The sequence below is a fragment of the Entelurus aequoreus genome, linkage group LG09, assembly GCF_033978785.1.
Source record: "Entelurus aequoreus isolate RoL-2023_Sb linkage group LG09, RoL_Eaeq_v1.1, whole genome shotgun sequence".
Classification (NCBI taxonomy): domain Eukaryota; kingdom Metazoa; phylum Chordata; class Actinopteri; order Syngnathiformes; family Syngnathidae; genus Entelurus; species Entelurus aequoreus.
In genome coordinates this window covers 14,848,545-14,875,072 of record NC_084739.1, presented here as the reverse complement: position 1 = coordinate 14,875,072, position 26,528 = coordinate 14,848,545, and the positions used below count along the sequence as shown (strand labels likewise).

The 26,528-nt window shown below is 39.5% G+C and overlaps 1 protein-coding gene across 1 annotated transcript in view; it reads right to left on the bottom strand.

Annotated features, from left to right (window-relative positions):
* The window catches only part of slit1a (slit homolog 1a (Drosophila)), a 317,948-nt gene that overhangs the window by 288,276 nt on the left and 3,144 nt on the right, over positions 1-26,528 (bottom strand). The window contains 2 exon segments of the mRNA XM_062058155.1: positions 22,320-22,800; positions 23,370-23,437. Coding sequence (XP_061914139.1) covers positions 22,320-22,525 — 206 coding nt within the window. The 5' untranslated portion in view covers positions 22,526-22,800; positions 23,370-23,437.

Genomic DNA, 26,528 nt, shown 5'->3' with positions numbered 1-26,528 from the left:
TTGAATTCTTTTGGTGCTTGAATGTAAAGTGGTTGGCATGCACATACAGTGATTAGCAGGAACGTACATGCAGGCACATGCAGTGTAAATGATGAGTAACGTATGAATGAACAAGCCACGAACCCACGCGTTAACCGCAAATGAGGCAATAGGAATGCCAGAGCTCCTACAGGGCAGGAAATCATTGTTTTGCTTGTATAACGTTTAATACAGTCAATATGGCTTAAAGAAAAGCTGCTCTGTATGAAGTAATAATCAGTCGTTAGTACTTTTTGTTTTACCGACAAATAGAGCTAAGTAATAACTGCTGCTGCTGCACCCTCTCTCCTTTCACTGACAGATGCGTTGTGGTTTTGACTGCGGGCAGGTTTTCACATCATACTACTGCGGTATTACTCCAGCGGTAGAAAATTATTAGGTATCACACTCAGTTCATGCAGCGAAGGATATCCACCTCTGACTGCTTTAGTCAACTCCATCCAGCCGTCTATTCCCTGGAAAGTCTGTAAGGACTCCCAGCACTGACACACTTCCTGCACGGCGAGGTGGATTTGTGGTGGACATTACTACCACTAGCTAATGTTAATCGGTGCACTTGTTGGGGCTTTTTGTCATGTAATATTAGTGAGATTTAGGACAAAAAGTAGTGAAATTAGTTGACAACTGGCATTTCCTTCCAGGGGAAGGCCACTGACACCACACAATTTGGGAATTAGCGGACCTTTGATGATGTTCTTCTATTCCAGGGGTCGGCAACCCGCGGCTTCTGGAGCCGCATGCGGCTCTTTGACCACTCTGATGCGGCTCAGCTGCATACTTGCCGACCCTCCCGGTTTTCCCAGTATACTTAACGACCCCCCCGATTTTCCCAGGAGACTGTCTCTCCTAGAAATCTCCCAGGGCAAATATTATCCTATTTTCACTCTAATGACTTAATCAAGGGCGTGCCCTAATGGCACTGCATTAATTGTCCTCTTTAGCATTTACAAACAGCATGACAGCTCGGCCACATGACAGCTCGGCCACATGTTATATGTTGCTTTTACTTGCACACGTAGGAGACAGCAAAGCATACTAGCTCAACAGCCACACAGCTTACACTGACGGTAGTCGTACAAAAACAACTTTAACACTGTTACGTTACAAATATGCGCCACACTGTGAACTCACACCAAAAAAGAATGACAAAAACATTTCTGGAGAACATCCGCACCGTAACACAACATAAACACAACACAACAAATACCCAGAATCCCATGCAGCCCTAACTCTTCCGGTCTACATTATACACCCCCGCTACCACCAAACCCCCCCACACATCATTCTTTTTTGGTGTGGGTTCAAAGTGTGGCGCATATTTGTAACGTAACAGTGTTAAAGTTGTTTTTGTACAACTACCGTCAGTGTAAGCTGTGTGGCTGTTGAACAAGTATGCCTTGCTGGCACTTACGTGGGCAAGCAAAAGCTGCATTCTACATGCGGCCAAGCAGGTACGCTGTTTGGGCAGACTGTAGAGGGCGCTAAAAGCAGTGCCAGCACGTCCTGAAATTCGGGAGTCTCCCGGAAAATTGAGAGGGTTGACAAGAAAGACGCTATCAAGCGCTATTCAATTAAAAGTTGCGGGCCGCACTAACATAAAATTTCCATATTTAATTGCGTGCCGGTGCGTGTGTCAGAGACCCCTGGTTAACATAGCGCAAAGAAATTTAAGCTTTGTATGCAGTGTTTTTCATTTTAAATTTTCAAAAATTTTTTGCGGCTCCCATTGTTTTCTTTCATTTGTGAAACTTTCCAAAATGGCTCTTTGAGTGGTAAAGGTTGCCGACCCCTGTTCTATTCTGACTTAACATAGTTACCAGTGGCGGGCCGTGCGTTTCCCACCTAGGCCTTCAGTGAAGTCCGACTTCAAAGATTACCTCTCAAAATACCATAATTGATGTCACCACATGACCATTGCTGGAGAAATACTATACAGAAACACATTTACATTGGATCACATCAACAGTGTACAAAACGGGTTATTTTCTGGCGCATTTAAAAATCAATTAAAACGCATCAGCAATTAAAACATATCTTATGTGGTACTGTCACAATTAAAATTGCAAAAAACATATTAAAAGTGAAATTAATTAATAGGACCTACTCGACGCCGTTCCCCATTTCATCGCCAGAACAGCTGAGCTAGCTTCCGGGGTTGGCCGACATTGTCTCACAAGATGTAGTTTCTCTTTAAATATCCTTAAATATATATCTGCCACCTAATCAACGTGTTGTTCTCCTTCTCTGCTATCCCGGTCTGGCTACCGCGCAACACTTCCCGCTTCCTGCTAAATTGAAACTTGTGATTGGATACTCACTTTGGAGTGACAAGTGAGTATCCAATCACAGTCTCGTTAACATCAGGCTACCTAGATAGGCTACTGTCAACAACTTGTGATCTGATTGGCTATCGCAACTGTCGATCACCTCTATGTCTCCGTTCACTTACAGTGCACAGACGGCCGCATAGTTGATTCTGAAAGCCTCTGGCAGATTTGGTACAGCATGGCAACATAAGCTAGCTGGATTCTGATTGGATACAAACTAAAACTAAATACACCAGCAGTGGAAGGAGCATAATATGACATGAAGAGGATATAAATAATTTTAGATATTTAGGGAAAGTAAATAATGTCGGCCCACCACTGATAGTTACAATGTTGGATACTCGTGGTAATGTTAAAGCAGCAAATCATAATGTTTATGTATTTTGGCGTGAGCATGCACGCAGTTTGGATACATCTGAAAGCTGTGTTTTCAAGTTTAACTAAATTGTGACGTCACAGTGAGATGGACGTACTTATTTGGACAAGTAAAGCTCTCAGCCAGAGGGGGAGGAGTTCTGTACAAGGCCAGTTTAAGGAAACACAAAAACATAGGATAAAGTATTCTTTTCATCTAATTGTGGCATGCGCATAACACAGACATGCGACATGCTGCGATATAAATGCTGCCAAACTTAGCTTTTTTTTTAATGCAGAGTCTGACTCGATGTGTACCTAATGTTGTGACCAGGTAAATCTGTATAATGTTTATGAAGTTTATTTTTCCTAACATGTCCTGTCCAGCCACTCAGGCAAATCATATTGTTGATGTAGATGCCCATATCTCTTGTACAGATTTACTAATACAAAAGAGAAGTGTGGAATTTATTTTTCAACTGCGAGTGGAAAGATATATATTTCAACAGTGTACATTTTTAAAAGATAAATTATGATACTTTTGGAGAGGGTGGGGTTTGTTTTCATTTGCAATCTGGGAACGCCTTTGCACACAAACATCTTGCAGACATGAGCAGAAAGAAGGTAATAAATATGACTGTGGAGCAATATTTACACCCCAGCATAGCCAATACATATTATCTAGACCACAAGGAAGTGTTTTAAATGTAGATTAAAATCATCATACGTCCCCGAAAAAGCATATCACGCAAGATGTCTGCATAGTTCATAAGACCTCAGTTCAGTGAGGGTAAAATCGGCAAAGTTCTGCTTGTTCTTTCCCTTTTTTGCAGCAAAGATTCCAAAAAAAGCATGTGTCTCAACAGAGGGACCTATAATGATTTTAATCTACATAAAACACTTCATTTCAGTCTAGATAATATGTTTTGGTTATGATTTGCATACATTTTGAAATATTATAACCCCTTTTTTGAGTCTGTCTGCAAGATGTCCGTTTGTGGAGGCGTTCTTAGACTGCAAATGATAACATGCCCCACACTCTCTAAAAGTATCATTATTTATCATTATTTAGTTTTGTTATGGGCTATTTTTTTTTACAAAAAACGTTTACAAATATATTTTTTAAAAATTATATAGATTCATTGGTCACAATATTAGGTACACCTGCACTTTCTCGGGTCAATACAGAGCCACATAAAAAAACATTTAAGACACTGCATGTCTCACGTCCGTGTTAATGGACCCATGCCAAGATTCGTTGAAAATAATTATCCTACCTATTTTGGGTTTCCTCAAACTAAGTACTAATGTTGCAATTTCTGTCGCTTTTTCGACAGAGCTTAGCGACAAATCCAACTTTGTACTTGTACTTGGTCCATGTTGACAAAACAGTCCTGTTTAAAAAGTTGTCGACAAATAACTGTGGAAGTATTTGATTTTTAGACATCAGAGCAGACGGGAGGGCATGAAACGAGACATAATAAGAGAAGACAGGGGGGATGCTGGCCAACAAAAGATACCATAATGCCCACATAAGTACGTCCGTCAAACTGTGATGTCACAAACGGCCTGCTGCAAAACACATTGTTCGGAGACATCCAAAACTGTGTGCAAGCTCAAAACTAAAATACATTTATGATTTGACACTTTGGCATTGTTTAACACGGCTATCCAACATTGTAACATGTATAAGTCAGAAGAGGCGAAAACCATCATAGATAAGTACAGTGTTTTGTTTTGCAGTGGTAAACTTCTTTCTACCCGTGAATGACATTTACAAGTGTTGACATAAGTCTTCTTAATTTGACGTTAAAGTTAAGACCAACTCTTGCTATTTTTATTAGCAGATAGTAACAGTGGTTAACTTATTTTTAAATTTGCATGGCAGGTTAAGAAAGTTACTTAAGGGCTTTATCTTAATTTTCAGTTGTCGCAGTGTACGACGATCAGCTTGGTCCATGTGTTAGGAATGTTTTCAGGATATATCAACAAAATTGAAAAATACCCGGAATTTAGAGGTCCCTTAATCCATGCTGTATTAAAAATATCACAAATTCAAGTGATACTTTTTTATGTAGCATCACTGCAAGGTGTAGTTATGCACATGAAGCTTGACTCACAATAAGGAGCATGTTGCTGGAAAACAGCCCCAAGTCCAACTTAATTTGCTCACATCTCTATAATTCAAATGGGCTCTGAGTGCTGTTACGGCGCTGAAAAACTCATTATGTTTATTTCTGCCAGCTGCTGGGGTCTCTCAGCAGAATGCTGGGCGGGAGTGTAGGGATACGTGGTTTGAATTGAGCGTTGAGCATTAAGTGGACCACAGAGAACAGAGGGAAAATAAGCAACAACGGGCTAACTAACACAATTAAATAAACTTGAGGGGTGGAATTCAACTACCTGCATAAAGACAACAAATACCCGCAAGAGTTCAGCATTCAGTTGGGGTTTGAACGCTGACTAGAGGAAAAGTACATAATGATAGAATGACAAACGACTTTTGGCTGGAGAGCACTTCACCGACATTAGCAATTAATGTAGATGTACAGCAGAACTCCAATAAATGAGCTCAGTGGAAAAGTATAGACTAGATGACAAGGTACAAAACTGAGGCAATAACTTAAATCAAGACCAAGTTATAGAACGTTTTTATCACTGTGCATAAACTTTTATGAAAGTAACTTTATGTGGGCTGTAAGTTCGCTACTATGACTGGACGACATGAATCAAAAATAATTGATTGAGGAGAATTAGTTGTGGTCTGATCGCAGCCGTATAAATTAGATAATTAGCCAGTAGGCTTGGACGCATTTTTTTTAAGTTAAGTTTACTTGCTTTTATTTAATTTCAAATCAAGTTTTATTGCAATGTTCCTTGTTCCTTCTTTTCTTGTGGTTAAAAAAACAAAACATGTATGCTTCATTTAAAACAGTATTCAAGAATTTCAGTAAAAACTCACTTTGCAAGCCATCATTAATTAACAACATTAAATGTACACATACAGTAACTATACATATATCAGCTGAGACTTTATCTGCACATTCTAATGAAGCCATTCAAATTAAAAAGTGAATATGCACTTCACATTTTATTAGAGGGACAATACTATAGAAAATAGAGTTTAAAACTAGAGATGTCCTATAATATCGGACTGCCGATATTATCGGCCGATAAATGCTTTAAAATGTGATATGGGAAATTATCTGTATCGGTTTCAAAAAGTAAAATTTATGACTTTTTAAAACGCCGCTGTACGCAGTGGTACACGGACATAGGGAGAAGTACAGAGCGCCAATAAACCTTAAAGGCACTGCCTTTGCATGCCGACCCAATCACATAATATCTACGGCTTTTCATACACACAAGTGAATGCCATGCATACTTGGTCAACAGCCATACAGGTCACACTGAGTGTGGCCGTATAAACAACTTTAACACTGTTACAAATATGCGCCACACTGTGAACCCACACCAAACAAGAATGACAAACAAATTTCGGAAAAACATCCGCACCGTAACACAACATAAACACAACAGAACAAATACCCAGAACCCCTTGTAGCACTAACTCTTCCGGGACGCTACAATATACAACACCCACCTAAACCTCCTCATGCTCTCTCAGGGAGAGCATGTCCCAAATTCCAAGCTGCTGTTTTGAGGCATGTTAAAAAAAATAATGCACTTTGTGACTTCAATAATAAAAATGGCAGTGCCATGCTGGCATTTTTTTCCATAACTTGAGTTGATTTATTTTGGAAAACCTTGTTACATTGTTTAATACATCCAGCGGGGCATCACAACAAAATTAGGCATAATCATGTGTTAATTCCACGACTGTATATATCGGTTGATATCGAAATCGGTAATTAAGAGTTGGACAATATCGGAATATCGGATATCGGCAAAAAAGCCATTATCGGACATCTCTATTTAAAACTAGTTGTCATTGCAGTTTTTTGACATAAGGAGCCCAAACCCACCTCCAGGATGACAAGTGCCTTTTTAAGGAAGCCGAACGTAATGGAGTAGCAAAGTAGGTTTCCTCAACTCCTGAACCAAATTGAGTAGAACATTTGTGAGGCTTCCACAAGCAGTGGAAGATGGAGGAGCGCAAGATGTGTAACATATGCCAGCTCTAACAATGATGTCATCATGGAGTAGTGGACGAGGATTCTAACAACAGGAATTCAATGCCTAAAAGGATTAAGGGCGTGCTCGATAACAATGGTGGTCACACTCAATATTCACACTTTGGACTATTCGGTGAAGTATATTCACTTGTGTTTAGACAATAAAGCTATATTTACACTGCAGTGTATAATACCTAATTCACATTTTTTGTTAAATCAACATTTTTATATAGTCACAATATCACATCACAAACAAAAATAGTATTTCTAAAGTGAACGGGACGGGTCCCTGAACTGACCCGCATGAGCACATGGTGTCACACGTCAAAGGCTTTGTTCAACCGCAGTCACCATTTTTTTTTTTTACCAACTTGTTTGCCATAGTAAATTAAAGGGGAAATTCACTTTTTTGGGGAATTTTGCCTATCGTTCACAATCATAATGAAAGACATGACGATGAATGGATTTTTTTAATGTGGTCTGCATACATCTGAGCCTATGGGAGCTCAATTATTTCGCCCATAAAATCTAACAAATAGCCATTCAAAAAGCGCAAACAATACTCTTCTAAACTCATTCTCCTTCTATGCCACATCAATAAGGAATGCACTCCCAACAGGTGTAAAAGAAAGTGCATCTCTATCCTCCTTCAAAACCGCACTACTCGCCCCTAAAGCTGACCAACACGCCGGATTGTAGTCACCTGGAGGCGTGTCTTAATGAAATTAAACAATGGATGTCCGCTAACTTTTTGCAACTCAACGCTAAGAAAACGGAAATGCTGATTATCGGTCCTGCTCAACACCAACATCTATTTAATAATACCACCTTAACATTTGACAACCAAACAATTAAACAAGGCGACTCGGTAAAGAATCTGGGTATTATCTTCGACCCAACTCTCTCGTTTGAGTCACACATTAAGAGTGTTACTAAAACGGCCTTCTTTCATCTCCGTAATATCGCTAAAATTCGTTCCATTTTGTCCACAAGCGATGCTGAGATCATTATCCATGCGTTCGTTACATCTCGTCTCGATTACTGTAACGTATTATTTTCGGGCCTCCCTATGTCTAGCATTAAAAGATTACAGATGGTACAAAATGCGGCTGCTAGACTTTTGACAAAAACAAGAAAGTTTGATCATATTACGCCTATACTGGCTCACTTGCACTGGCTTCCTGTGCACCTAAGATGCGACTTTAAGGTTTTACTACTTACGTATAAAATACTACACGGTCAAGCTCCTGCCTATCTTGACGATTGTATTGTACCATATGTCCCGGCAAGAAATCTGCGTTCAAAGAACTCCGGCTTATTAGTGATTCCCAGAGCCCAAAAAAAGTCTGCGGGCTATAGAGCGTTTTCTATTCGGGCTCCAATACTATGGAATGCCCTCCCGGTAAAAGTTAGAGATGCTACCTCAGTAGAAGCATTTAAGTCTCATCTTAAAACTCATTTGTATACTCTAGCCTTTAAATAGACTCCCTTTTTAGACCAGTTGATCTGCCGTTTCTTTTCTTTTCTTTTCTACTCTGCTCCAAACCCGGGGTGGACCGCTAGCCTGTCCATCGGATGGGGACATCTCTACGCTGCTGACCCGTCTCCACTCGGGATGGTTCCCGCTGGCCCCACCATGGACTGGACTTTCGCTGATGTGTTGGACTTTCACAATATTATGTCAGACCCACTCGACACCGAGGATGTCGTTGTGGCTTGTACAGCCCTTTGAGACACTTGTGATTTAGGGCTATATAAATAAACATTGATTGATTGATTGATTGACTAAAACAACACCTCCCCCTTCCACATCCCACCTCCCCGGATTGTAAATAACCAAATGTAAATAATCAAATGTATTTCTAATGTATATACTTGTTCTTATGCTATCTGAACTCACTATGCTCTCTGCTCGCTGTACATATCCTACCAAGTCTACACTGTTTCAATGCCCATTTCTCTGATGATGCAATTGTTGATGACTGAAGTGCTGTTATCAACCAAACCCTCCTCATCCCACCCCCGGATTGTAGATAATGTAAATGATTCAATGTATATACCCTGATGATTAACTTGTGTGATGACTGTATTATGATGATAGTATATAATTGTACCATGAATTGATTACGTGGACCCCGACTTAAACAAGTTGAAAAACTTATTCGGGTGAGTGGTCAATTGTACGGAATATGTACTGAACTGTGCAATCTACTAATAAAAGTTTTAATCAATCAATAAATCCATTTATATTTCGTGACTTGATTATTAACCAAGTATTAGTGATATTGTTATTTTAAGCGCTAAAGCAGATTAACTATTTATAGCGGCACCGTGATCTTTACCGAGTGGTCAGCTGCTTCCTTGCTTCCTTGCTCACTGTAAGTTTATTCTAGATCATAAATCAAGCATCTCACCTGAACAGAAGAAGTCTGAGTAGGTATTCCGACAAGTTGGTACACTTTGACAGCCATTTAGGACCCGAAAATGGGCTGAGTTGGATTTTAAAAAATTCGTAATTGTGTCCTTCACATTGACATAAAAAAAATCTGATACATGTCACATATGGGCAAACAAATCAGAATTGATCTGCAGTGTGAACATAGTCTATATCACAGTTTGTTGACTTATTTTGAGCAGTAAACCTATACTGTACACACTGTACATTCAAGACTAGTATATTCATGTTTAATTTCTATAGTATTGTCCCATTGAGAATATATAATAAAAAGCTTACTGAAATGTGCAGTGTGTACTCACTTTTCTAAGATACTGGAAGTGTACGTCAAGGCTAATCAACTGGCGGCCAGGGGGCCAAACACGGCCTGGGAATGACACCATATGGGCACCCAAGTGCAGTTCAAAACCTGGGAGACAAACATTTTTGCAGCAAATTCCTAAAAACACTGGAGTGCTCCTGTTGTATAGAGGATCTTGGACTGACTGTCCACACATTGGCAGATCCTTGTATTGACATTCTAACATTGCTAGCAAACACAGAACACTGGGGTCCTGACTGATGGTTCACATAACTGAGGCGTCCTTTAGACTGGCGGTGTTCCGCAAGGATCCATTTTAGGCACTATCTTTTTCATCTTTTAGGCTATTCAACTTAAACCCAAAAACTGATGTTTTGAAAAAGACTTATGTATAGGGCAATCACTTACTGGAATCGACTGCCACAATATCTGGTATCAATCATCAGCAGAGTGGGTTTAAAGAATAGACAGAGGAGAAGTATTGCGGAAAGAGATTATTCTAGATTGTACCCAATGTCAGGACTGGTTCATTTATCTTCTTTTGACTTATTTTTTGCTTAAATTTATTCTTGTTTCTGGTTATCGTTTTTATATTGATATTATCTTGATTTAGTATGTACTTTTTGTTATATTTTATTCATTATGGTACTTTTTTGTTACTTCTTAGAATATTGTATTTCTTTGGTACACTAATCTGTATATTGTAGGCCATTGGTTCTTTGTTTTATTTTTGCAAAAAATATATATCTATTTTTATATTGCTTGTTTTTACCTTTGGTATGAACATTATTATGTAAACTCCAAGTTATTGTCTTTTGTTTTTGCTATTAATGTATTATAAAATTGTATTATTGATCATGTTGTACTGCATTGCAATCTTTTGTTTTGTGATTGTCTGATGTCTTTTGCCTGGACCCCAGGAAGAATAGTCTCCACTGCTGTGTATACCAGTGTTTTTCAACCACTGTGCCGCGGAGATATTGTCTGGTGTGCCGTGGGAAATTATGCAACTTCACCTAATTTTTGCAAATCAATAATTATAATTTGCAAATAATGTGCCGTTCCTTAGTATCTGTGCTGTGTAGCGCTCGGCAGGGTAACCATGTAATACTCCACGTCAGTAGGTGGCAGCAAGTAGTTAATTGCTTTGTAAAAGTCGGAATGTGTCGGGTGAGATGAGGACGGTTTGTCGTAAACTCAATATGCAAAAGGTAAAAAGGTATGTAACGCTTAAACCAAAAATGAACAAAAGGGAAAGGAAAAGGCATTGAAGCATAGGTATTGCTATGCAAAACAAAAGTAAAACTGAACTGGCTACAAAGTAAACAGAAACAGAATGCTGGACGACAGCAAAAACTTGCAGTGTGTGGAGCAGAGATGGCGTCCACAAAGTACATCCGTACATGACTTGGCAATCAACAACGTCCCCACAAAGAAGGATAGCAACAACTTAAATAGTCTTGCTTGCTAACACAAAGCAGGTGCAGGGAAGAGCTCTCAAAGGAAGACATGAAACTGCTACAGGAAAACTTCACCAAAACAGGAGAGGCCACCAAAATAACAGCGCGAGACAAGAACTAAGCACTACACACAAGAAAACACCAACAAACTCAAAATAAGGCACGACGACCTGGTGGAGTTTGATTTTTTAACGTTTTCTGCTGGTGGTGTGCCTCCGGATTTTTTAATGAAAAAAATATTCTCTTGCCTCAAAAAAGGATGAAAAACACTAGAGTACACTAATGGGGATCCTTAATAAACTAAACTAAACCGGTTCAGTTTTGCAGCAGATTCTTAAAGAACAGCAGAGTGCTGCTGTAATGCTGACAAAATAAACAGACCAAAATCAAATGTCAACTATAGAATCTGGTTCTCTGGAATATATCAAATAAGTCTTATAGTAAGATTTCCAGAAATGTGGCCCCCAAAACAATTTAGTTGCATATCCCTGCAGTACATCCTATTGTGTAAAGGGGCACATAAATGTCCATACACATCAACTAAATGTCTCTCTTAGTAATGTGTGCACAGTTTACTGGGGTGTCATTCAATAATATCACAGTTACAAACCCCACAGCACCATTTGTCTTAAGCCCCGTTATGTCTAAGGTTATCCAGGGTAAATCCCACCTAACCTTATCCACACACACTCAATGGTCGTTTAAGACCCCCTACCGCCTCCAGTGCAATGCGACCTAGTACGCATGCGCGGAAAATGCGCACGTCCTAGTCACCTCTAGTGTTGTTTTGTGTGCAAGTTCTTAAATTAGATTGAACTTATCTGAACAATATCCAGTGTTGTGGTATTTCAATGAACTGGAATCCAGTGTGCTATGGGGCCCTATTGTAGTGAATCACACCTGAGCCATCATAAATTAATCAAATCTTTATTAGACACGTAAACAATGTGATAAAGAACATTTTACAACAATCAAACTAGGGATGTAGATATCTGGTCAAGACACTCCTCTCTCTTTTGCCTTCACCTTCATTGTCCATTAGTTTTTGGTGACTTTATGTACTCTGGACCTGGACGTTGAGTCTGCGACATACATGGTGGACAATAACTGATACAGTCTGCTTTGCCAGTCCAAATGCATTCGATGTTTTCCATAGTCTTCCCTCGACGGCTAGGTAATACAAAGCACACGCTACCTTTTTTTATCACATCCACGGGAGCCCACATTTTTGTTGTCTCTCCTTTGACAAATGGACAAAGTTTTTCGGTAAGTAGAATCACAGCTGACCTCGACATTCGAAAGTTCTCTTGCCGTCTGAGATATGTTGTATCCGAAATAGCTGCAATCGCGCGTTCTCTTCTCTTAAGGTATTCAAGTGTGATTTCCACAAGCGTCTGTACATGTAGAAGGAGAAACACGGGCATGTCTGGATGACTCGCCTCCATCTTTCCAGTGGTTAGCTCTGGTTGTTATGAAGCTGGCTGTGGGGCGTTTTTTCTGACGTCACTTCCTGTGTGGGGCGCGGTCTTTCGGACTTCCCTTCCTCTCGGAACTCAGTTTGTAAACGATCAATGAGTCCATACAAAGCTAAGAGCCGGAGAGTCAAGAAATACACGGCGCACTTACCCGTGTAAGAAATTATCCAAGGAGGGTTACCTTAAACGATGGTTTAGTGTGGCTGAAACTGGGCTTAGGCTGAATAATTATTCGTTTAAGGGGTTATCTGGCTTAGTGTAGACATAGCCTTAAGCAGGTTTTGCCAGTGAAGCCAAAAGCCGGTGGATTGAGGCTCTGTGGTTTTCCAAACTCCTCGCTGTGTCTACAGGCTGACAACCAAAAAGACAGAGGGGCTGCGGCCAACGCACGGCGAATGATTACCCACAGTCACATGCTGGTAATACTATCGGACCTCGCGAGCAAACGCTCTCTGCCATGAATGAACGGCGGCGTGTGTGAAGAGAGCAGACTCTGAAGCACATGAAAGTGACAGCAGCGGAAGACACAGGAATGGTCTCCTAAATCTGGCTAAAAAGTGTGAGGCGTTGACATAGAGGGAGAGAAAGCAGACCGCCACGGCCAAAATAACACACATATAAAGCGAACTGGAACACTTGTGTCCACACTAAGAGGTTGGATTCCTCCCTCACCATTGAAATGTGGCTTTCAGACATGCAGGACCACAATTGTACACTTTTAGTGTGTGTGCGTCAGTGAGTGTGTGTGCAGTGGCTAAAGACTATGTCTGAGCGAGTTTTCCCCGCCTCCTGGGCTCCTCTCGGGCTATTTACAGTGTTCAATCTGCTCAGTCAGGCCTCATGAGAGAGATCACTGACAGGTAAACAGTAAGTACATTAAAGACGCACACAAAAAAAAAAGTCAGGGGTCGAGAGCCAAAGCATTTGTTTTACCTGGCCTTTAATGCTCCAACTAAAACACTCGGCCCAACGCTCAAGTCAGTTCCATGTCCGATATGCCTCTGCAAGCAAAAACACTGATAGGGGATAGGAAAACTACACACGTTCTGCTCAAACATAGATAACTTATGACACTGTCAAGCCGAAGCCAATCAATTAAACATCTGTTCTGGTATGTGTTTCCTCTGCGCAACAGACTGGAAAAGGAACACACAGAGAGCTGCGTGGAGACTGCGGGCTCTTTCAGGCATCACACTGTATCGACTGCTGTTGTTCATGACTATGTATGAAAGTGATCCCTTAAATGTATCATGTGTGTTCTGTGGTGAAAACATCTGCTGTCACACATCTGTCACATTATGTCCCCGCCACACTACAATGACAGGAAATATGCGCTCGTATCTCCCTGTTGAGACACTTGAATTGTCAGCAGCAGCACTTGGACCTCCTCCAAGGCTAGACAATCCTAATTCGGATCAGCATTGAACTGTATACTTTCAGATTGCAACCTCTTGCATTTGAGTGAATTTATTATGATGATGATCCATGAAGCACTCTGCAATAACAAAATTAAAAACCAGATTAAAGAATGGAAATTAGGAGAAAAGACAAGTTGGGGTTTTTTCCTGACCAGGCACGTTTGGCTTATTTTGAGGAAGGCAGATTTGTTACTACCCCCTAATAGTAAAGCAATTCTGAACACAGACATTGATCCGGATCACTCCCAAAATGTAATCAATTCTTTCTTATTACCATTTCTGACATTTCCTGAAAGTTTTATCAAAAGGTGCCCAAAACCTTTTGAGTCGTCTATAACGGAATGAAAGAAACGAAGTAAACCCTCTCTGTCAGTCATTTAGTTTGTTTGTCTCTGTGGGAGGAGGCAAGTCTGCTAGCATAGACACACATAGAAGTAGAGGCTTGTAAAGTAACGTACTGTGGTAGAAATTATTTGAATGAGCCCAAAATCTATTCACTTGCTCCCATTGCTATCCCATTTCAAACATTTTTCTGAACGTTTCATAACTTTTTGAGTTATGTTGCCAACTAAATAAAACTAACTGACAGACCAACCCAACGCTACATCACCTCCTTGTAGATTTAATTAAAGGGGAACTGCACTGTTTTTGGAATTTTTATCATCTATCATTAACAATCCTTATGTAAGACAAGAACGCATGTTTTTCTTTTATTTATGCATTCTAAATAGTAAATAAATGCGATCAAATCTGCTTACAATGGAGCATAAGGGAGTCGCTCTATCCTGCCTAAAAAGCCCTTAAAACATCCAAACACCTCCATTGAGGTCTTATATAAATGTGATGTAGTAACAGGCACATTTATAATAACGTTTAATATTTACGTATTTTTCTAATTTTAAGCATACGTTGTGCATTCATTTAAAAAACACATCACAATGTTCGCTTTTTTTACCCACCACATCACTGATTACTACCCACTGCAGACTTCATGAGAGGCAACAAACATAATAAAACATCACTTACTGTGCAATGTCTGCTGTCATTAGGATGCGAACTGATAGAATCTTGTTATATTCCTGTTTTAGATAAACAATGATTTATAATCCTCAGGAAGAAAAGGGGGTTGAAACCAAGCGTCTTTTTTGTGTCGTTCTCGCCATTCCCGGTCTAAATAAGCTGTCAAAGTGCACCAACATGTGGGTATACGTCCTCGTCATTCTACTATCCAGGTGAGATACATGATTTATGATTTATAATAAACTTTCATGGGGAAAGGAAATGAGGAAGCACCTTACCACTTGATGATTAAAACATAGGCACACAAGCTTGTGATCACGGCGCCGCTATAAGTAGTTTGTATGCGTTAGCGCTTATAATAACAATATCACTAATACTTGGTTAAAATTAAAGTTATTAAAAGTAAATTCAGCATTGTTGGCACTTTTTGGATGTTTTTTATTGGGTTTCATGGGCGGAATAAAGGACCTCCCATTGGCTTCGTTGTAAGCAGACTTTTATTTACGTTTATCTAATATTTAGAAGGCATTAACAAAATACATCTGTCCTCATGTCTTTCATAATGATTGTGAACGATTGGCAAAATTCCCCAAAAAGTGCAGTTCCCCTGTAAAGCTGTCAGTGTTAACGCGTCAATTAAACCCCAAAAAGTATATAATCAATCACGTATAATTGCATTTTTACATTTGTACCACACATGTTCCTTTACCTTACTCGCGGATGGTTACCTGGTTGTTATACGGTCAGTGATTAGGCCAATGCATCCGCTAATGCTAAATAGTCTACATAAGTATTTTCCTCCTCAATTTCAGACATTTAACAAGTCTTAAAATTCAGTTTTTGTTATGTACCCTTACTCACTGAGGAATTAAAGAAAATGTTGACTCGACCGTAAGAGCAGATTTGCACAAGCATTCAAAGAGTGGGTCTAAATAGTTTTTTGAAAAGTAGAGAAAAATCCTGCAGTTAGTAATAAACCAGTATTAAAACTTTAGTTTGAAACCTAGCCAGTTAGTTGTAATCAAAATTAGAGTCAGTATAAGACTTCACAGAAGGTGCTGCAGCTTGACAAAAAATTTTTGTTTTTTTTGCCATATTTGTTAAGATAACTTGAGTTACATTTAAAGGCAAAATTTATATTTATTGTTTTAGTTTGTAGGAAATGAGAACAAACAGTCAGCTGAGCAGTTTTTAAATAAGTAAGGGAGGCCCCAACTCTGTTTTGTTCTCTGTGGTGAGACTCGATATGCCACACTTTGTAAAACCTTTCCCCAGATGGGTAGAGGTACACACGGCTGTCATCCATTCCCACTCAATGACTACCCTGTTGATCAGAGCCTATACAGACAACGGAAAGATAACTTGAAATAATCCACTAATGGTTTGCTACTATTGTATTCCTCCTCGCTCACTATATTTAACATGCACGTGAAAATCAGTCATCTGATGCATGAGTGCACATCTATCCTTAAATCTGGAATGCTGTAATTGCCTCGCATCAAAAGCATCTCGACAACAATGAAATGTGAATTATGCAGGTTTAGTGTATTGTATCTACAATTTAAGGGACATGCACTGCCAAAGCCCCTGCCGGCAAGGAGGAGCTGACAAGATTAGAAGAAAAAAAAGACCAACTGAGTGGACTCGCCAAATCAGCTTTCATGGTCTGCTGAGATTTTTGAGCCACTCTCGAGATCATGCATTCATGCACACACCTTGAAATAACACTTCACGGACAAACACATACATGTGTTTCCATCCTTTTCAGGAGACAAAACACTGATATTCAACCCCATGCATCCCTAAAGTCTTCACAATGTGAGCCCTAAAACCAATTTATGGCTTTGACACATAAATGCCCTTGACAGGGTAACATCTCTCATGAGAGCAATCAAAAATATAACAGCTGTGTCAGAAGAGGAGGCCAGTGGGTCAAAGGTGAGTTCAGAAACTCAAAAGATACCTTTGATGCTTAGCAGACAGTTTGAACACGCTTGTAACATGCTTATTATAAAAGTTATGTGGAAAAAAAGGAGAAGACTTTTGCATTTTTTTGAAGATAGTAAGTGAACTCAGAAACAGCATCACACCAAACCTTTATCGCAGAGATATTTAACTAAATTGTTATTAGTCTATTTATTTTGCCAGAGTTACAGAAGCGCTCTGCTGCTTTTAAGGACCATCAGTAAAACATTATAGTGTTTATAAGAATGTTTTGATTGATTGATTGATTGAGACTTTTATTAGTAGGTTGCACAGTGAAGTACATATTCCGTACAATTGACCACTAAATGGTAACACCCGAATAAGTTTTTCAACTTGTTTAAGTCGGGGTCCACTTAAATTGATTCATGATACAGATATATACTATCATATATACTATCATCATAATACAGTCATCACACAAGATAATCACATTGAATTATTTACATTATTTACAATCAGGGGTGTGGAGGGGGGGGGGGGTAGGATATGGACATCAAGTAGTGGACATAGAGAGAGAGAGAAAGAGAGAGAGAGAGAGAGAGAGAGAGAGAGAGAGAGAGAGAGAGAGAGAGAGAGAGAGAGCGAGCGATCAGAAGGCATAAGAAAAAGTATCTGCATTTGATTGTTTACATTTGATTATTAGCAATCCGGGGAGGGAGTTAGTTTAGGGTTGTAGCTGCCTGGAGGTGAACTTTTATTGCGGTTTTGAAGGAGGATAGAGATACCCTTTCTTTTATACCTGTTGGGAGCGCATTCCACATTGATGTGGCATAGAAAGAGAATGAGTTAAGACCTTTGTTAGTTCGGAATCTGGGTTTAACGTGGTTAGTGGAGCTCCCCCTGGTGTTGTGGTTATGGCGGTCTTTTACGTTAAGGAAGTAGTTTGACATGTACTTCGGTATCAGGGAGGTGTAGCGGATTTTATAGACTAGGCTCAATGCAAGTTGTTTAACTCTGTCCTCCACCTTGAGCCAGCCCACTTTAGAGAAGTGGGTAAAATGTTTGACTTTTGCACAATTCTTTAGAACTGAACTTGCTGGCGCCCAGTTGAATAGCCCAAATGATGAAAAAGAGAAGACTTTAAATGGAACCTTGAGGAACACTACTCGTGTAACTAAAGAAGTTTAACAAATAACTACTGAATGCATCTGAAGTAAACAAGTTACAGCAACACTTTAGTTAAACATTTCTTTCGTAATGTAATTTAGGTAACTGCCAAAAAGAAGAGGACTTAAAGGGGTGCCTTGAGTTATGTCACAAGTTTGGACCCCCGTGTTGTACGTTTGAAAGGAACACTCCTACATTATACAACGTAAGTCAGGGATATCAAACTCACGGCCCGTGGGCCATTTGCGGTCGGCAGGCCACTATTTTGTGGCCTTTAAATTAACTTCATTGTTTAGTGTAATCGTGACACGCACACCCTGAGCAGTTTATAGTTATATGTGATATATTATGGCAATCTTGAATCCCCCTAAACCGCATATGCCCGGGTGCCATATCTGGGCCGCCACTTCATTTTATGTGTCCACGAAGCCTGAAAATAACGTGCGTCAATAAAAGTACTTCATCTTTAGGACTTTTTCTTTCTTGCGATGATGAATGGCTACAGTTTGGCTGTCAAATTTATGAGATGCAATATAAGTGTAAGCCACTGTGACTGTTATTGTTTTACACTATTATTAGATAGTAAAATAATTCCCTTTGTCACCTATAACAAAAAGCTAATGTGGATGTTTTTTAGCTATCTTAGCATATACTGACATACACTGGTTTGATTTTAGCATCTCTAATTGCCAAAACGTATCAAAGTGACCCCCGTGCATCCTTCAATTATTCTGAATGTGAAATATTAGGACACCTCTGCTTTAAATTAATAGACTATGATAAAATGTGAAGGTTGTGCTCACTTGTGTGATATATTGTTTGCAGGTTGGGTGATTTCCAAACAAGTCCTGAGTCTCATTGCAGGGTATATGGTACCTCCTGGTGATACTTGTCAATATGCTGGCTTCTTTGCAATTAAAAGAAGGACACACCCGTGTTAACACCCAGCTCCTCCCCCTCTGCAAATCCACTCATTCACACAGATGAGGCACACGCGCCTAATCTCGACAGCAGGGAGATAAAGTAGCAGAGTCTGATCAATATCTGCCTACCTAAAATATAAAGGTGGGACGAACGAACATGAGATAATACAACCAAGTGTAGATTTTAAGACGTGAATTAATAAAGGTGAATGTCTAAAAATGAAAGGCAAATGAAAAAACAGAGGTAAGAAAAAGTGTTTAAAAGATAAGAGAAGGAATCTTAATCTGGTGAGCCTCACAGTGTCATTATAGTCACGAGTCTGAGGAGCATTGACAAGTGCAAATAGGTTTCTACTGTCTATGGCCACGCCATCAGCGCACACATTTTCCCCATAAACCCCTCCCCCTCCTGTTTTAACACAGTATTTCCCAAAAAGCTTTAAACACGAATGCAAACAGACATTAATTCATACAATGTGAGCACCTTATACTTCCTTTACCATGCAAGTGAAGTTTTTTATACATCACACCTAACTACAACCTGTGCATTTTCTGTAGAAATTGCGTGTGAATGCTATATGCGCAAGCTGTGGAAACGCGTGAGCCGTCTTAGTCGAAATTAAATGCTTGAATGTCCAGGATAAGTGGAGTGTGTGCATGGTGGAGCGGTTGGAATCGGATGAAAAATGTGGGATATGAAGAGGTTTGTGTATTGCCTTTTCATTTTCAATGGGGAAAAGTTCAGGAAAAACAATCATTTTCAGAACCGGGGAAACACGTTGGCTTGAATGTCCAGGAAGAGTGGAGTGTGTGGATGGTGGAAGGGTCTGAATCGGATGAGAAATGTGGGAGTTGTAGAAATTAAAAATCCCCATTTGTTTAAATGTGAATTTCATGAAAATTTGAAAAGTGGAAATTTTGTAGACTATGGACCATAGCACAAAGGCCCTGTATGAACTGAGTGGGTTGCCGTTAGAATTTTCTGAATCAGTAGAAAAATGTGGAAGTACGAACAATTTTTATTACAGAATAGGTGTTACGTAAAAACAGGGAAAAGCGAGAATTTTTCTGTCAAAAAAAATGTCTTGAATGTCCTGAATAAGAGGAACACTCATGGTGGAATGGTTGAAATCAGATTAGTAGTCAAAAATGGGTAAAAACCAGTGGCGTGCCGTCACTATAGGCAGGGGAGGCACGGCCTCACCTGCCATCATGGAAAGGAAAAAAAAGTAAAAAGAAAAAATAAATAATTAAATTGTTATATGTATCCAGTGATAATACTAAAGTTATTTTCCATTTAACTTCACCAGTTTTAGATTATTTTTATTTTTATTTTCACATTTGCCGTTCAAATACTGAGAAGAGACGGTGCGGTGATCAGCAGCCAGTTGAGGCACGTCACTGATTTGTGCCTCAACATGGATTGTGCGCAATGACTCGGCTAACTGCTGGCCTGCTGTGCAGTGAGACCGTATTGCTATATGAATTATATTATACATTTCCATAGTTTAGTTAGCTGAGGTATATAATGTACAGTGTATTTTGTCAACATCTGTATGTGTGTAACGTATTTCTTGTGCTGAGCGATCATAAAACTGGAGGCTCGTCTCATAACCCCGCCTCCTGGTGCCAAGCACCTCCGCCGCAGAATGCACCCCCGACGGGAGCGCCGCGGCCACACCAACCAAAGCCCACACCCAAACCCTCCACGTGCAAGACCGAATCCACCCAAAAAAAAGTCACTTAAGAAGCCAAAAAGTGCAAAAACAACAATGCTCGCGCTGCAGGAGCCGCGAACGACCGCAGGGACACAACATTAGGTACACCTGCACTGCAGGTTCATATGTTTGTAAATCTGACTGTGATGATGCAGTCGTGCCTCACCAGACATTAACCTCACCGCACGCCACTGGTAAAAACAGTGGTATTTAAAAGTGGGAATTCCTGGTAATCACGGACATTTTTTAACTTGGCTTGAATGTCCAGGGTGGGTGGAGTGTGTGGATGGTAGAACGGTTCAAATCGGGTGAGAAATGTGCAAATTGTGCAAGCTTGAAAATTGGGCAAATCATTTTTAATGTGCAACATTTCCTGGAAAACCTGGAATTTCAGGTCATGTGGGAATTTGGGGAAAATAACAAAATGGTTGTGACGGTGTCCCGGCCGAGTTGAACATTTTAATCTCAAAAGGTTCCGATCGGATAAAAACTGGGTCCACTTTGGGGAATTTTTGGTGGAAATCTTTATTATTGTGTGACTGCTTGTCAGCAGTCACACAATAAATGTGCTTAAAACAACATTTAGTCTCACTATCATTCTAGCAGACTTGATTCCAGCTGTTTTTGATGCATACCAATTCAAGAATAAATCTAGGCATGCAAAGGTGTGCTGTGTTGGCCTACTCATTCACCTTGATTTATCACCTCATACAACAGCCTGCAGGAGAGGATGGCCCTAATAGCTGAATAGAACGCCACTGTGGAGAAGCTCCATTTGCATGCAAAACAATCTAATGGAATCATATTGGACATGACCTTAAAGTGCACCAACAACTCTGCCCCTCCACCCCCCATAACTTCACTTTTCATGTGAAAGAAAAACCCCAAACGCCCATGTTCCCTCTCTACGTGTGCACAGGAGGCATTGCAGACTGTCAGGAACCAACAACAAAAAAAAGGTGTTGTTAGAAATTAAATATGAAAAGCATTACATATGCAGCCATTTCCCACTGTGCCAACGCCGCAGCTCCCCCCCTCCGCCTCTGTTCCCACCGCATGTTTTATTCACCACTGATATTCTAAAAGCTGAAATAGAACAATCTATTTCCTCTTACACTCCTCACTTCTGATTTACTGATGAATATTTCAGAACAAACGTCAGGAAAAAAAAAACGGAAGAAACTAAACTCTCCTCTCCCCCCTCTTCTTGATCGGTTTTTACAAGACAGCTACAAGATCCTGGTGGAAGACTCACTTAAGGAGCAGATTTGCTTTATTTTCTACATGATTTAACAATTTGTGTAGTGAGTGTTTAGGGCCATGACTGAAGGGGCCCCCGTAAAGGAATGGAGTGAGCTATTTCACTTTAACTCTTACTAACTTTTTAAGTTAATTTAGAGAAGTTTTCTCTCATGCATTTAAAATCCAAAAACCATCAGGTTTGATCCATATATGATCTATATATTTGATCTATATATGATCTATATGTGATCTAACTCTCCAGATCTTCATGCCTAATGCATACACACAGCTTGACAAGCATGCTTAGTGATCATATTGTTAAAATAAATAAATAAATAAATAAAAATAGAGCACTCACAATCTCTCAGTGTTGCGTGGGATATTCCTCGGCATGGTCCTGAGCCCCAGTCCGTGGCAGTCGACCGTGGTGCCGCTGCAGGTACACAAGGCAGGGCAGGCTCCAGCGCTGCCCATCAGCAGGGCACAAGCCAGCATCAAGCTGCACATCCAGAGCGGCGGTCCTGTCAGCTTGGCCATACCTGCTCCAAAACCTCTGTCTGGCATCCCAGTCCGGCTTTTAATTATTCCTTCTTTTTTTTCTGCAAAAATACAAAAAAAGTCTATATTTATTGTAAATATAATAATTTCCTCTGGGGGAGTGAAGCAAGGCAAATCCCTTTTTCTTTTTCAGTTTGATGTCCCAAATTTTTTTATTTTTTTTTTAAAAAGCTGTATTTTTGTCTCTTATTGTCTCCTTGCGAACTCTTCTACTGTGTTGGCTCTGTGTAGAGTGGCTGTGGTGTGTCTCCGCTCACTCAGTCCCACTCTGCTCTGCTTGCCTAAAGAGAGAGGGAACAGGAGCAAAGAGCAGGATGAAAAAAAGCCTCGCTCTCTCTCTCTCTAACACACACGCACACACACACACACACACACACACCAGTCATCCATCACAAGGATCTACAAATAGCAGAGCCCCCTCTGACTCCACCCCTACCCCTCCTCGCACCCCCAATCAGAACCCTGCCTGAACTCCCCTCTCATTCTCAAGATCTCTCTTTCATTCCCTGCATTCTATTCACCATCCACTCCACATATCTTTATCTTTTTTATTCTAACCCACTCCACTCTTTTTTTCTTGTAGGTTGCCTGCAGGCGAACCCCCAGGAGAGAGGGACCTAACCTGCATGACACTGCCTATAAAACCCCCTGCCTGGAGGCGGTGTGGAGATTGGGCTTTGTGTGCGTGGTTGTCAATGTGTGCATGGAACGAAGGAGAATCCAGCAGGGAAGAGAGGGGAAAAAAGACAAAAGTGTGTAAAGAGTGGATGTGTAAGTACAGGCACGGTGCGAGAGGCAACGTCCCAATATAAACAAATGAGACGACTGGATGATACATGCACAGTCATACCTGCTCTCCAATTGGGATTTATGTGTGTGAACTGGCACAGGATTCCTCGTCCGATGTCAGGAGTGTTCCTAAAGTAGATCAGATAGAAAGATTAATGGCATCCAGGAAGATTAACGACATCTGTGGACTATTATTGACTTTAAATGAGCGCCCGAAAAGAATGTATTTTTAAAAGATAGACATCTTGTTTAACCATCCAGATTCCAAGAATTTACGGTGGTACCTCAATTTAAGAGTGTTTTAAGATATGCTTTAAGTTGCAAGTCAAAATTTAAGTTACAAGCGTCTATGCCACAGGTGTCAAACTCAAGGCCCGGGGGCCAAATGTGGCCCGCCACTTTATTTAATGTGGCCCGCGAAAGCCTGAAAATAATATGTGTTAATAAAATGATTAATCTTTTCTTACTAAATATATTTGTTCTTTGCCTTTTGACATTAAAAGTCTTGTACTGCATGCAATTGCACATCTTTTAAAATTCAATATTATCAAAATCAAAAAAATATTTTTTTTTTTTAACTAAAAAAGCAGTTAAATATCTGCTTGACTTATGATTTCAAACAAAATTATCAATTATCAAGACTGTAAAATTGACAATAGATTTTACGGTTAAATTCCGCCGACTGAGGTTTTTTTTAACCGTAAAATCAACTTTGGTACTGTTTTTTTCCATACACAGTAAGACACTAAAACAGTTAAAACATTAAAACAACAAGATTTTATGGTAAAAAAAAAAAACTAAAAAAAAACTGGCAGCTCTGTTGTGGTATTGTTTTTCCATTCCATTCCATTTATTAAATTTTTTTATATGCTGTAAAAAAACAAAACACTGCTTTTACTGTGAAATTCTGGTGACTGAGCTGCCAGTTTTTAAAGTAAAATTATTATTATTTTTTTTTTTGCAGCTTATGTAAAAAAATATATTGTTAATTTAGTATATATATATATATATATATACACACATGTATATTCATATATTATTCATTGTTAAATGCGGCCCTCTGAGGGCAACCATAACTGTGATGTAGCCCTCAATGAAAACCAGTTTGACACCCCTGGTCTATGCAATTAATTGGCATAGCAAAAGTTACAGTGAACTCCAAAAGATCTCACTTATAGCTAGAGATCAACATAACTTTGTTTTTCCAAGCATGGGAAGGAAGAAAGTGAGTGTAAAGGACAGCGCTCGGAAGAAGTGGACGATATTCATGGATTTAAAGAAATAAATGATCAAACACAGTGTGGCAGACTTGGCGAAGCAGTTGGAGCATAGCATTTGCGAGCAGGGCTGGCTTCAAATAGTAGAAGATTTGACAATTCGATTTGAAGGAGACCTTTGTAATGTTCGCTTTAGTAATGGACTGTAATCCTTGTATAGGTATCTGAAAGCATCACCTTAAAGCGGCTAGATTTACGTCATACTGACAAGTAGTGACCTGCAATCAGTATACACTACTATCACCACAATTTAGTAACTTCGCTCAAAAAAACGCCATAGAAATAACTGATGACAATGGCCAAAATCTAACGGATGAGATTAGTCTAAGAGATTTGTCAAAGGATATACTGTAGTCTGCTTTCCAAGGTCAATTATTACATTACTTCATAAAACTACTTTAGTTGTTTGGAGTACATTTAACATTTAAAAAAAAAAGTTTTATAAATAAACAATAACATAACATTTCATTGTATTATTTTTATGCAAGATTTTTTAAAGGAATTTCACATGTGTTTTGTGGGGCCAAGCACCAATTAAATTGATTTCAATTCATTTAAATGGGAGACGCCGATGTGAAGATGCAAGTGTTTTGAGTTAAAAGCTCCGTCACAGAACCAATTAAGCTGTAAATTGAGGTACTACTATATATATATAGATATGGATCTTGTAAGTTGCATCCAACTTTGTGTCAAATTGCAACATATAAAAAAAAGAGGAAACTAGGAAACCGTTCCAGAACAAGTATGGTTGAGGTCGGTGTACGACACTGTATACTAACATCTCTGTTTTGTTTCCCCCAAAATCTACAAGCCTCCAAAATATAAGTGAAAACAGTTCACTGTGCACTTAAAAGGCGATGACAGATGCTAAATTGCAGCAAACCAAGTGTTTCACTGCTGTCACTTTCAATAGGGATTGTGTTCAGATGAGGTTTATTACTGTGTGAATATTTATTACACATATATCAAGTGATATTATTGGTCCAGCGCGATTACGCACATGACCAGATTCTTATGCTGCTCAGTTCATAAAGTCCTTCATATGAAGCTTATTTGCAGCGTCTTTGTGAGCAGTCACTTTCTGTAATTGCCACAATTGTTCAATTGTCCAATATACATTTTTAAAAGTGCCTTATTATGCAAAATGGAGTTTTAATGATGATAGAACAGTCATATGTGTACCGATAGAGCCTTACTTATTGCTGGCTGACCCGTCCCTGTGAATGTGCCCACCACTTCAGAGGCTTCACTACACATCTTAAAATGAAGCCTGGAGCTCTGCCAACTATCCACCAGTCACCTGCATACATGTGAGCTGCAAGTTGTATCATTGTTTTTCTTCAACGTATAGAACAATTTAGTTAAAATGTGGATATAATGTTAGCACTGTAGCCAACATAGCAATATGTTAATGTTCCTGTTTGTGTTCTCTTGTTCTAATCCTTAATGTTTCATTGTTGTATGGGATACTTGGCCTCTATTGCATTGGACGTGTAGAGTAGATGTAAAAATAATTGTAGGAGACAGGTGTGGACAAAGCTTATTAACATTTAAGCTACAGACACACAAAACGGCACATTTACACTAAGGCAGGGCTATTCAACTTGCAGCAGAAATAACACCAAGTTCAATTAAAAACTTGGAAGACAAATATTTTTGTAGCAAATTCCTAGAAACACTAAAGTGATCTTGTTCTATAGAGGAACCTGGGCTACTGTAAACACATTGGCAGATCCTTGCATTGACATTTTAACCTTGCTTGCAATCATACATCAGATCACTGGAGTCCAAACTTGATATTTACAGAACTGAGGAAGTCCTCAGGGCACATCTTTAAGTGCTCTCCTTTTTTGAGGTTACCTTTTTTTTTTTTGTAATGTGGTTTATGTAACTAAGGTGTTGCTGTAGCTTGTTTACTTCAAATGCATTCAGTTGTCATTTGT